Below are 12,579 nucleotides of genomic sequence, written 5' to 3'. Positions count from 1 at the left end.
CGCTAGGGTGCATCTAGATTTCTAGGCTACACTAAAAGGGTTGTGGTACAAAAAAATCCTGAACGTGTTAGTGGTATTCACTGGTAAAACCCACAACTCCCCCCTTGCCTTTTATACGTTTCACCACTTTTTTACCTTTGCTGAATAATGACTATGGCCACAAACATAATTATGGGTCACGAAAACCTGCTGCACAAACAACCAGGGCTCGGTTCCCACACCATCACAGCATTCAGCCTGTTATACAACCTGTGTTGTTGACTTTGACTTGCCACCGTCCACTGGGCCTTTTCTCTGCAGCCAGTTTTCATGGAGTCATTTTGGTGGGGGCTTTCAGAGTCTACAGACCGTAGCAAACAGCCGACAGGTCATCCGGTCATCGCGGGGCTAAAGTAAATTGTCATTCACACCTGTGGGGAACTCTCCACACCAGCTGGCTTTAATGGTTTTGGACTGCTGAAGGGGAACCGGAGCAGCTGTAGGGGGCTTTACCGCTCGGCCGTGGCCCAGCCCAGACACACCGCTGCCACCTGAAAATGTCTGAAACACTTTCTCCCACTCTTGTCGACCTCACGAGCTCATGAAAATGTATTTGCCACTGCAGCCGGGGCCGCTGCGTCCCACTTTAAATGAGAACGAGTACGGTTTGCTGTGCTCTAATGATGTCAGACAGCCACCACATCCGGGGGAACAACAACAACCACGACACCACACTGTGGCATGTGTGTGTTTACAGACGGTGGATTTGTTTGTCTTGCCGAGGATCTCCGTGTGTGGCTTCAGGTGTGCATGTCAGACGTTTTTTTGTGCTCGACTGGCTGCGTTTATTTGTGTGTGGCTCCAGCATGGGAAATCTTCAAATTGCATGTGCGGGTGTGTATGTAGGCTACAGTTAAATTAGTGCCTTAGTACACAGTAAATGAATGCATAATGAATGCAGCTCTTCACAGTAACTATGAACCCCTTAATTACTGACAGTGGGAAGTCAGGGCTCCGCATTCTCAAAGAATCACTGTTTTCCCTTTAAGAATTTTAACAAAGTTGCTACTGAATTGCATGCAGAGCTCCTTGGCATCCGCTTCCCCCGTCTCTGACAAACTGGCTCGGGTTCGCCGAGGAACTCTGCTCACTTTATCTCATCTGTGTGTGGGGCTCATTAGCGTACCCCCCAGAGAAGGTTAAGCTACACGCACTGTGTTTGTCCTGAGCCCGGGGGACATTTAGCATTCAGCCGGCACAGTTCGAGGGAGGCCGCGGTCCCCCCCCCCCCCTTTCTTTTTTTTTTTTTTTTTTTACTTTTTTTCTGCTAAGACAGGTTTCTTGTTAGCGCTGTGCAGTGGAGTGAAAGTGGTTGTGACTGACAGAACTGAAAAGTATTCCAGTCTAGACATGTTTAAATGGATTATAAGTGCCAACCTCTTTATTTTCCTCCCTGCGTCAAGAAGTGATAAAGATGATAGTCATCCATGTTATTATTCAGCTTTGTCAAAAGCACTTTGGAGGTGTTAATGAAATATTAATGTCAGGTAGAGTACTTAGTAGTTGACACTCAAATTTATTTCCCCTCTGAAGTTGTGTGTTCATCCTTCTTACTGCATTCTGCTCAGCTCTGTCTTTGTTGTCTACTGTTTCATTTCAGGGTACAAGTGATTTCTGTGTGTCTCCTGACAAGTACCTCATGAGCCAGACGAAGAGCATCATCGGAGCTGGTGAGCTTCAGCGCGAGTCATGACTAATGTTACATTAATGATGCTGTAAAGCGGCAGCCTTGACAGTAATTGTGTTTCAGTTAAGAGAAAAATGAATGAATGGAAATGAATCAGTGTCTTCTCCTCTTTTCTCCACAGATATTGTTCATTACTACCTTTACTGCAACCAGACTCTCTCAAACCCCTTCCAGCAGGTAAGAAGCTTTAGAATAAACTGCCAACTGCTGTATGTCAAGGCGACTAAAACGAAGCCAAGTGTGGCTGAAAATTAGCATTTTATTGACACCAGGCCGGAGCGCAGCTGTAGCTGAGGACACTCAATCATGACATATGTCTGCAGCCTTCCCCAATGGTTCAACTAAATATATCTGAATTTGACTCGGTTTGGAAAACACATTTTGATCTGAATGCTGAAAATCTTTTGCCTAAGAAGGAATTAAAGAAAAAAGTGATCATATTCAAATCAGGAAATATCTGATTCAATAATATAGCCTATAAACAGGTTTTGAACTTGTTTCAGCGCTGTGTATGGGTTACAGAAAATAGCAGTTTTGATATGATTTAAGCTTGTTAGTGTGCTGCTGTGAATAAAGAGACTCCCCATCTGACATCTGTGTCTCGACCAACTGATTCCTCTCTTAATCCACCTCCTTCTGCCACAACAATGACTATATTTGAATTTAAATCAGGTCCTTAAAACATACTGGAACAGTCATTTAAAGGCACTTGGCGCTCAGTGGTTCACCTGGTAGAGCACGTATTATAAAAGCTTAGTTCCCGTCTGATCCGTGGCCCTTTGCTGCAGTTCATCCGCTCTCTCTCACTCTCTCTATAACACAATGGCAGAATAAAGGTGAAGTTGCCTTTATAAGCAGGTTAGACAACAGTTAACGTCTTTCAAATAAACTTTGTTGGAAGAGAAACGTCTAGACATCTATTGAACGATGGGGAGTTCATTTCGCTTCCTCTCAACCCTCATCTCTATCAAGCTCCTTCTCTCCGACTCGCCTCACACCACGCCAGCAGGATTTACAGTTTTGTCATTTCTGTGTTTCCTCCTCTGCGTCTGTATTACTTCACTCTTTGGCAGATATCGGGCAAACAAGCTAAAACACGCCAAAGTTGCACAAGGCCGCCAAGACACAGGCAATAAAATTGCAGATTAGATGAACCAATTCACTCTTCCTCCACCCTCTCTTCTGAGGTTCCTCTTCAGAGATACAAAAGCAAAGGGTTTTGGGTCACATCACCGACTTCACCGCTGACTGATGTCAGTGGTAAAGTCAATTTTCGGTGAGCTCCGGCCCAGCAGAGCTCAGATCTTATTATCTGGATCTTGTGGACATGCCCCGAGGATAACAAGAGCACAGCAGCAGAGGGCAGACAACACTCTCCCTGCCTGGTAAACAAAGTCAGCACTCCCCTTTTTTTTTTTCTCCTGCCACAGAGATACCCAACAGGTGCAAAGTTCACAAGCACGCTGGCAGCTACAGGAGTTCACGCTGACCTGCAAACACACAACCTCTTTGAGTTTCTCTCTCGTGACGCCCTCTCGCTCTCATGTATTCTTAGCCCGAGCAGCAGCAGCGCCCTGTAGCTCTGCCCTCTGTGCCCTTGTATTTCACATCACTCCTGCTTCAGCTCTTCTTCCTTCAGCAGCTATTTTTCTATTCTTACTAACGCCGACGTCTACCTTTTCTTGCTGTCCTCCTCCTTCCACTTTCGCTGTCCTACTTTTACTTGATTTGGCGCAGAACAAGCTATAACCAAAGCTAAAAGTAAAAATGAAAAAAAGAAGAAAAAAAATCACTAAATCTGCTCACGCCAGTAGACAGTGCAGCAGAGAAAAGCTTTACCATGGACAGTCATCCAGATCCAGAAAAAAAAAAGTCAGATCAGAGGAAAGCAATTACATTTATGGATAGTTGAAGTAATTGACCATATCCTGTTTCAATTTAACACCGTGCCACAGGGCAAGGCTCCCTGTTAGGTTGTGTGACTGTGAAGACACAATTTTACTCGAAGTTGTAAACGATTATTTCATATAAGGACATGCTTGAATGATAATCAAACTAAAAAAGACATGGTGCACAAGGTGCTGTCTCTCAGGCAGGATGTGATTATCCAGTTCTATTGAGCTGAATGTGGAGGAGTTATTGTGCCCCCTGTTGGTGGGGACATGAACCTACAAGGCTACAATGACCAACCCCAGCTACACGAGTCGCTCTCTGTTATGTTTTCCTGCTCGAAAAAGGCCACAATGCAGTTAATACAAGAATTTATTCTAATTTTACAAAAATATAATATATATTAGACAATTTTAGAAAAAAAATGGTAAAATTCTGCGACTGCTTACTCCGGCTAGCATTAGCTAAAATAACTTTATCATTTTACCTAATGTTTTCCCACCAGTTTCATGGGAACAAAAATGATGCTTTAACAAACTTGTAATTGAGTTTGATTTGCCACAGACTGAGTATGTCAACAGCTGATGAAGTCATCTGTTGAAAGCTAATTAGCCTAGTTTAGCCTTAGCAGCATTTATTTACATCACAGATTAACATTTGCTTTTTTTGTCTTCCATATATCATATGTTCTTTTATTCATAAACCTTTGTGACAAATGCCCTTTGATTTTACTCTAGTTATTAGCATTTAAGAGTGCACTATTTTTGATTTACATAGCTTATGTTAGCCTACAGTTCATATACACTACATATTTATGTCGACACAATTATTATTATTTACATGCTCAAAAGGTTAAATATTTACATTTGCAGCTTTAAAAAAACAGCAACAAAGTGTTGAGTGAAGCAAAAGCTGCTTAGATGTTAATCCGTCTCCATACAGCTGTTTCTTTTATCGAAAGTGATCCATACCACCGCACGATACACCACCAAATGGATTTACAGGGTAGGATACTATGCTTTTATCTATGTGTTATAAATTCATAAAAGTACAAGAAGTCTGCTCCTACTCTTTGAGAAACATCACATCATCTAGCAGTGGGACAGTCTTAACCTTTATTTTCCCTGCGTGTGCTCTCTTTTCCATTATGACTTTCCCATAAGGATTATTTTATGTAAGATCAATGCTGCTCTTCATTTGCACGCTCTTCACTGTCTTGTTTGCAGCCTCTGACCATCTTCCAGAGGTCCCTGACCACCATGCAGATCCAGATCCAGAGCCTCCTGCAGTTTGCAGTACCCCTGTTCCCCACAGCGGAGGTACCTCCAACACAAACACGACAACTCCTGCTTCATAATAAAGCTGAAGTCTAATTATTATAAGAATAGGCATGGGGCTGTTTTTCAGTGATGTTGTGACTTCTCCACAGAGAGACCTTCTGGGCATCCAGCATCTGCTCAACTCGTCGGAGGCCGGTCTGCACCAGCTGACCGCCCTGCTGGACTGCAGGGGGCTCAATAAGGTTTGTACGCTGCATCCTAATTGGCATCACGGCAGCACAACTAGGTCAACAGGAGAGTAAGTGGCCACGCAGGATTTCAGCGTAAGACTAAAAGCGGAGCCGGGAACAGAGCAGAGAAAAGCACAACAGACAGAATATTTGAAATTTAACAAGATCAACTTCTCTCTCTGTGTTTTCCTGCATCCGTCTGACTCGAACATACTCGTATTGCTTGTTACTGCAGTGCGGTTTACATGAATAATGTGCACGGAATGAATGAAGTGTGTGTGTGCCGTCCTGGAGACCACACAAGTGCTTTCTCATTCATCTCCACCTCACTTTTTGGATTCAGACGCGGCGGTTAGGAGTCGAACGAAACGAAAAGCAAAACCGTGCATTCGCCATTTTCATTTGTGCTCATTCATGTTGTGTTTGACCTCTTTAGGACTACCTGGACGCGATGGTGGGGGTGTGCTATGACGGGGTGGAGGGTGTGCTCTACCTCTGCCTCTTCTCCATCCTTGCAGCCTGTGCCTTCACTGTCATGCTGTGTGCCATTCCCAGGGCATGGAGACAAATTGCCTCCAGGTCAGTTCGTTCTCTGCTCGTCTGCCTGCCTGCCTGAGCGCCCTCATTCCCTCATCGTGCACACATCTCTATGCGGCATCACACTCTGTACTGTATCAGCCAGCCCATGCATGTGTGTGAATATTTTTTCACATTATTGTACAAGAGCCCAGTTGTTTTGATACAAATGCAAATTCTGTTGTCGGCCTGCCAGGTGTTGGACGGCAAAACACCTTCTCAAAGTAGCTGATAAATCTCTGGCATTAATCAGTGTTTACTGTGTTCTTCCTCCTTGTAAACATATCCTCACTTTGAAACATGACTGTTCATCCATTTAAAGCACCACGCAGCTTATTTTGCATGCTACAGGCTACGACTTTGAAAGCACAGCCTAGCATTAGATTAATTTCCCGTCTTTTCCGTGGCATTAGCATTGCATCCTTGTCATTTATATTATCATCATGTAGTAATGCAGGTGTGAGCAGTGGCTGTAGGGATGTGAACTACCTGGAGCAATGTTTTTTTTTTAATGCAGGAAACAACAAAACCCACCTGATCTTTCTCTGAGATTTGGTTTCCTGACTGCAGAGTGTGTGGATGCAAATCTCAGAGGATCTTGGAGAGCTGGTGTTTCCTAGAAAACACCACTCAATGAAAGATTGTCTGCTTCCTGCTGTGTTACACTTCACTGATTACACAGATATGTCAAAACATGTCACCAGTGGTTCGATTTTGACTGCGATTGGAAATAATATACACTTTTGAACACACTTAAACATTTACACAAGTTTAATCTGACTATAACTGTGTGGCTGCTACTCAGACAAAAGTAACACAACTTAGTATTTCAACAAATTATTGATAGTCTGCCCAAAAAGTAATAATGGATTCTGTTTTTTCTCACTTTTTCGGATCATCGTGCTCCAGTAAGGCTTTGTCGGATGAAAACAGGCATTAGTTGTCAGCTTAACCACTGTTTTTCTTTTTGTAAAGCCTTTTAAAAAATATTTTGGGGCTTTTTTTCCTCTATTCGGTTAGAACAGTAACAGACTGAAAGGAAAGTTAGATTATAAACAGCATAGGACCTCATGTCAGACCCGAACCGATGCCTGCCTGGTACGCTCTCTATGCGTCCCTCTTTTTTTATCCCTTAATTAGCTATAATAAATCAAACTGGCTCCATTAAAGGTTGGCTGAATTAACTAGTAGCAGTTTGCGATCAACCTGTAAATTGGGTTCCTTTGATCGTAAAGGAAACCTAAAAACAACAAATTTGAACATAAACAGTAAGAAGCATCTTTGTATGTCATGTCTAAGCAGATATTATGGATGTTTATTCATTTTAAGCATCAGTAATAAGGATGTGAAGCCAAACCGAATCTATGTGTAGGTTGAGATTTTCTAAGAGGTGAAGAAAAGAGGAGTTACGACTTAATGAGGAAGTTAATAATTGACTCAATTGACTCCATGTGTGGTGTTGATGAGGAGGCAAATCAGCCAAGCAAAAAACAATAAGTAACTTCTCATTGGTTTTACAACAAGGACAGGCATCCATCCATCCTTGTCCACTTCACGCAGTATCTGTAACTAAACCGATCACTGAGCTTCTCCGTTGTTTCTCGTAGGGAGCAAGACTACGACGACATCGACGAGGAGGACCCGTTCAACCCCCGGGCGAGGAGGATAGGATCTCAGAACCCCAACCACACCAACATGCACAGCTTCTGCAGCTACAGCAGCAGCATGGGCAGCCAGAACAGCCTGCACCCGCCCGCCCCCGCCGTTTCTAACGCCCCTATGTCTGAATACATGTAAGTGAAGGGAAAAAGAAAAAAAAAAAAAAACGCTTAAAGCTTAAAACTGTGAAATCCGATTTCTAGAATAGCTGCAACCTCTGAATCACCTCTCCGGTTTCTTTCTCAGGAACCAGACTGCCCTGTTCGGGGGAAACCCACGGTACGAGAACGTGCCTCTGATAGGACGAGGATCTCCGCCCCCTTCGGTGCGTTGGGTCCCGGAGGCCAAGTCCTCTCTATGACATCACTTCACACTGAGCTATAACAGACACATTTAACCCGCAAAGCACAGGAAGTTGTCTATATAAATAAGTGCTGGTCATAGATTTAATTTATACTTTCCCCACAGTGACTCAGCGCACTTCCTTCCTTTAAAGTTCACCTTTACATCACTGTGAAGTGTGAAGCCATATTTAACAGCCCTCCCTTTCCTTTTTTTTAAAAATTTAAAACGATTTCTCAAAGGTTTTTAACGAGATACTCTTTCACTGTGCACCGTGCCTTTCTCTGCCCTCTGTAACTTAGATCGGACAGACTCACAGCACCAAAGCAAGGAGAGGAGAAGTAATGTAGTTAATATTTAATCATGAAGTGAACATCATTTAGCCTCTCTCAGGCCAAATCCCGAGAGAAAGCGACACTGGTCTTTACCCAGTGTTGACACTGGAGCTCTTCTTTCTTATCGAGTACATTGGCCCCCCACTGGGCCACTTGTCTCCTGTCATACATGAAGGAGAAGGAGATAAAAATAGAAACATTTAGGATTAAATTTTCATTGGGCACAGCCTCACATACAGTATATAGCCTGCTGTGTATGTACTATATGACTAAGAACAGCAGGAATCTAATAATAATATATTTTCAAAGGATATATAAGGTTCTGTCTATTTAGTTTTTCTAAAAATAAAGAAATATATTGATAATATTTAATTTGCATGGATTAGATCTATCCCCCCACAGTGGATTATTTTTGTAGATGAAAGAGAACAGTTCAGATCAGTTTTTGCTTTGGTGTCAGTCGTCATTCTCATTAACCTTCAGCCTTTGTTTCTAACTGGACCAGGAAATGTGATGCACTGTACTCTGCCTTATGACTTCTTCCTTAATTAATACCAGCAATGTGTAATTAACGTCTCCCTCATGACTACAACTGTACAGCACCATGCAGTCGTCTCCCGCTAACAGCTTCTTTTATATATTTTTTGTTTGTCCGTTTGTCATGTGTATGTTTGTTTGTTTTTTTATCTTTCATTTCTATATTTCCTCTTTCTTTTAATCAACTTTTGGAGATATACTCTCAGCAGTATAGAAACAGAGTAAGTCTTTTCAACTCTTCCTCAGGTTTAACTCTCCTCCTCCTCCACTTCCTCCCCCACCTCACACACACACTTTTCCTCTGTTGCATCTCCGTCTTTTACCTCTACATCACCTCACATCACTCTGTTTGGTTCCTGTGCAGTTTTCCTGTTTGGCATGGCTTTACAATCACAACCTGTTGTCTTCATTCTACACAGTGGTAGACTACTGGATAAGTGAGGGATGTCTGCCCCTGGTGGTCACAGGGTGGCACTGTAGTTACACTCACAGTTAGCCCCTGTGCATGCATTCCTGCTCCAGTCATTCAGTCCTAGTGCCACAAGGTGTTTAGCACCAGTTTGTTTGAATTTATTTCATCCGGATTTAGACAGAACTGTTAATGTCAAAGCAAATTGTACATTTGGTGAGTGAAAGAAAAACACAAAAAATCTGATTTTTTTTAGCTTCAAATGCTCTGCTGCTGTGGACTGCAGGTATAAAGGGGCCTCTGTTAGCTTGTATTAACAGCAGTTATAATGAAATAATAGATATTATATGACATTATAAGATGCTAATGTTACTTCTAATTACCAATGGCAACAATTACGAAAGAAATATAAAAGTTTTTCCACTTTATTTTATTTTATTTTACAAAGAAGTAAAAAAAAATCTCAAATGTTAAATGGGTAACACTGAACTTAATGACCGCACACTATTGAGCATCATTATTAAATATTTAATCTGCCATTTATAAGGTATTCTTCCTTCATTGATGCTAGTTAGTTTTAAGTCTATAAACAAAGTTATGAATGTTTAACTCTGTATTAATGAGGGCATCTATTTGCAACTTCCTGTATTTTCATACTTAATAAATTATGGATTCAGGATTTATAAAGTGTCAGTAAATGATGAACAAACTGTTTAATTGTACATTTATGCTGCACTTATACATACAATGATTTAGACCTGTGCTATTTCATTAATCCAGAATCAAACATTTATAACACATAATAATGTAAGGAGGATGCTTTTAACGAATTAATCATTTAAAACTAATGCTTAATAGTGAATAATTATGAAATGTTACTGAAATATTCATGTTTTCTCACTTTTTTATGCAACCAAAGAAGTAAAACTTCTCAAATAAGATGCTGTGCATGAATTTGGTCTTAAGAAAAATAATCCAAAAGTGGCAAAATCTTCATTTTTGTAAATAAGATTAAAAATCTAATGTCATTCGTTGCTGCTGCAGAAGAAATTTGGCTGAATATTGAGTTCAAAACTCATAAATAAGTAAAAACATTAAAAATGTAGAACCATCTTTTATGCAAAATATGCCAGAATATGTCACAATGTTTCTTACTGCTCCTGCAGCACAGTTCACTCGATATTTATGTTAAAGTTGTCTCTATAGCAGGAGTGGTACTTAATCTAAAAATCCTGGATCTCCATTATAATCTAATGTAACTGCTGTAAACCCAAGCTGATGATATAAACTTCACAGAGTGAGAATTTGAAGCTCAAAAGATGGATTTCCAGTGCATTATTCTTTGAAACCCCTCATGACATTTTCTCTCCTTGTAGCTGGAGGTTAGGCTCAGTGTGTAAAAGTGTGAAATCTGACCATCGGCTCACCTGAGTCCACCTGTAATCTCCTCCCTGTGTGTGTCTTTGTGTTTGTCTCTGATCCACAGTACTCCCCCAGTATGAGGGCCACCTATCTGTCCATGACCGAGGAACAGATTAGACACTTTGGGAACGACTTCCAAGCGTAGACTTCCTTATCTGCCCGAGGAGGGAAACCGCATCTCATACAGACACACACAAACCTGCCACACACCGAACGAGAGAGAGGCCGAGTGTGTGGCTCCTCCAAGCATCACAAAGAACAGTGTGACATCTAGTTTGTCCAGGACTTTGGGACAAATGAACCATATCTGTACTGTTGTCCGTGTGTGGTTCGCTCGTAAATGATTAATCTCACTTTTCTGCCCCGAATGAATCGTTTTGTTGAAGAACTTAATCTTAATCCGTCGTGTTCCTCGCTGCCTGACTCAAGCATTTTTTTTTTAACAAGAACTGTTTAAATCGGCCTCACGCATCCAGGGGGAACACATATTTGCCGGTACCTGAGTTGTGCAGGTTAAACACTGGTTATAGGGGCAATTTTGAGGGTTAATTCCTCACTGCAGTCAAAACAAAGCAACATGTTTCCAATGAAAAAGAAAAGAAGAAAAGACAATTTGAAAAGAATTGATCTTCAACCCTTCAAAGCTTTGAAAAAGGAGACGTGCGTCACTTCTGACGACTTACACCCAGGTCTCCGAAGAGAAAAATGTGAACATGCCGTAATGTTTTCTACGTCTGATGCTTCACGCTTGATATTTGTGAAGCACGAGCCCAGCACTGGCAGCACGCAGCAGGAGGTTCTGCTGAGATATATAATTTATTTACATTCATACACAGACACACCTGCGAGTGAAGCCTTGTGTTTCTGAATCTCTGGAGACGAGAGCACGACTTCTGTAAATAAATTGTACAATAACAGACTGTTGTCTTATTCTGATTTGGTTTTTTTGTTTCAACAATGTGCCATTTTTTTATATATTTTTTCTAGTTTTTTGTGGCAATGTCACATAGGATCACTCTTCTTTTGTATTTTTCTTAAAGGGCCATTGATTCATATCATCTGCATATCTAATTCAACTAATAAAGTTGTAATTTCTGCTGTAACTTGGGAAGCTGAGTTGCTCTAACTAGAATTAATGACAATTTTCAGGTAACTATTTTCATCCAAACACATCTGGATTGACTAACAGTGGTTTTCTGTAGGAGTTTAATACATGCAGTGTCATTCATTAAATGATTTTTATTAAGTGTTGTTTCTTTCGGCATGTTAAACCACACGCACTCGAGAGTGGTGCTTAATTTTATGTGTGTGACCTCAGACTGTGGGGTCTAATTGTGAGTTGAATAAACCAGTTTTGGGTATATCCTGCCGTGTCTTGGTTTTGTTGTCAAATATTATCGGGGGCGGTCTTAAAGCTGGGTATTTATGAGAGCTCACAAGTGTAAAAAATTCACCTCCCACTCTTCACAGTCGGAGATTTTCTTACCTGACATTTGTGCAAACAAACATCCAACATTAATAAAAAAAAAAAATTTTTAAACATCTCCACAGTCGTCTGAAACTGGATGAATAAACAGTGAACCCACATTATTGCTGCAGCTTCTTGTTTTTATTAATAAGACCACACTGAGAGTGGGTTGTTTGTGCAAAGACAACCAATATGTTGATGAGAGAAAAGGTGTGGGTGTAATTTTACAGTTTTCTAACTATGTGTTGAATTTCTTTGTAGAAAAAAACAGACACATGCCAAACAAAGAAGTATATTTTGTGTGAATGTAAAATGAACCCTCATTTAAATCAGTTTTTGTTCAAAATGAGTCTGCATACTGAATTTCATTTGTCATTTGTTGCTTTTTGAGCATCAAAACTAGAAGACAAACAGTATAAAGTTCATAAAGTTTCATCAACATTAACTTTTTTTTGTTATTAATGGATTTTTTTTTATGGCTAGGAAGAAACTGAGTCATTTTGGGGGTCTGGTTTTCTGTTTATGTTTTTTTTTTTTAGAGCGACTATAGGTGGTCGGGCCATTTGTTTGTTTGAAACTACCTTGCTTTTTTATTTTATTCTATTCCTTGTTTTTTTTTATCATTTTGTTTTGTTTGTAGAAAATGTCCACATTAATAACTACTGTACTCTATCTGATCATTTTGACAGTCAGGTAATATTTCCT

At 40.8% G+C, this 12,579-nt stretch overlaps 1 protein-coding gene across 2 annotated transcripts in view; it reads left to right on the top strand.

Annotated features, from left to right (window-relative positions):
• ttyh2 (tweety family member 2) overlaps positions 1-11,767 on the top strand; it is a 63,409-nt gene extending 51,642 nt beyond the window's left edge. The window contains exons 7-15 of one of the 2 annotated variants that reach the window (XM_085761769.1): positions 1,640-1,709; positions 1,848-1,903; positions 4,843-4,935; positions 5,046-5,138; positions 5,563-5,705; positions 7,310-7,495; positions 7,608-7,686; positions 8,770-8,796; positions 10,471-11,767. In XM_085761769.1, the coding sequence (XP_085617895.1) occupies positions 1,640-1,709; positions 1,848-1,903; positions 4,843-4,935; positions 5,046-5,138; positions 5,563-5,705; positions 7,310-7,495; positions 7,608-7,686; positions 8,770-8,796; positions 10,471-10,551 (828 nt within the window). In that variant the 3' untranslated portion in view covers positions 10,552-11,767. The remainder of the gene's footprint in view (positions 1-1,639; positions 1,710-1,847; positions 1,904-4,842; positions 4,936-5,045; positions 5,139-5,562; positions 5,706-7,309; positions 7,496-7,607; positions 7,687-8,769; positions 8,797-10,470) is intronic. The other variant, XM_085761770.1, reaches the window with a different exon arrangement.
• Positions 11,768-12,579: the final 812 nt, after the last annotated feature.

The sequence above is a fragment of the Trachurus japonicus genome, chromosome 19, assembly GCF_045865225.1.
Source record: "Trachurus japonicus isolate A0001 chromosome 19, Traja_1.0".
Lineage (NCBI taxonomy): Eukaryota > Metazoa > Chordata > Actinopteri > Carangiformes > Carangidae > Trachurus > Trachurus japonicus.
The sequence above is the reverse complement of the archived record's forward strand: the minus strand, read 5'-3'. Positions and strand labels throughout refer to the sequence as shown.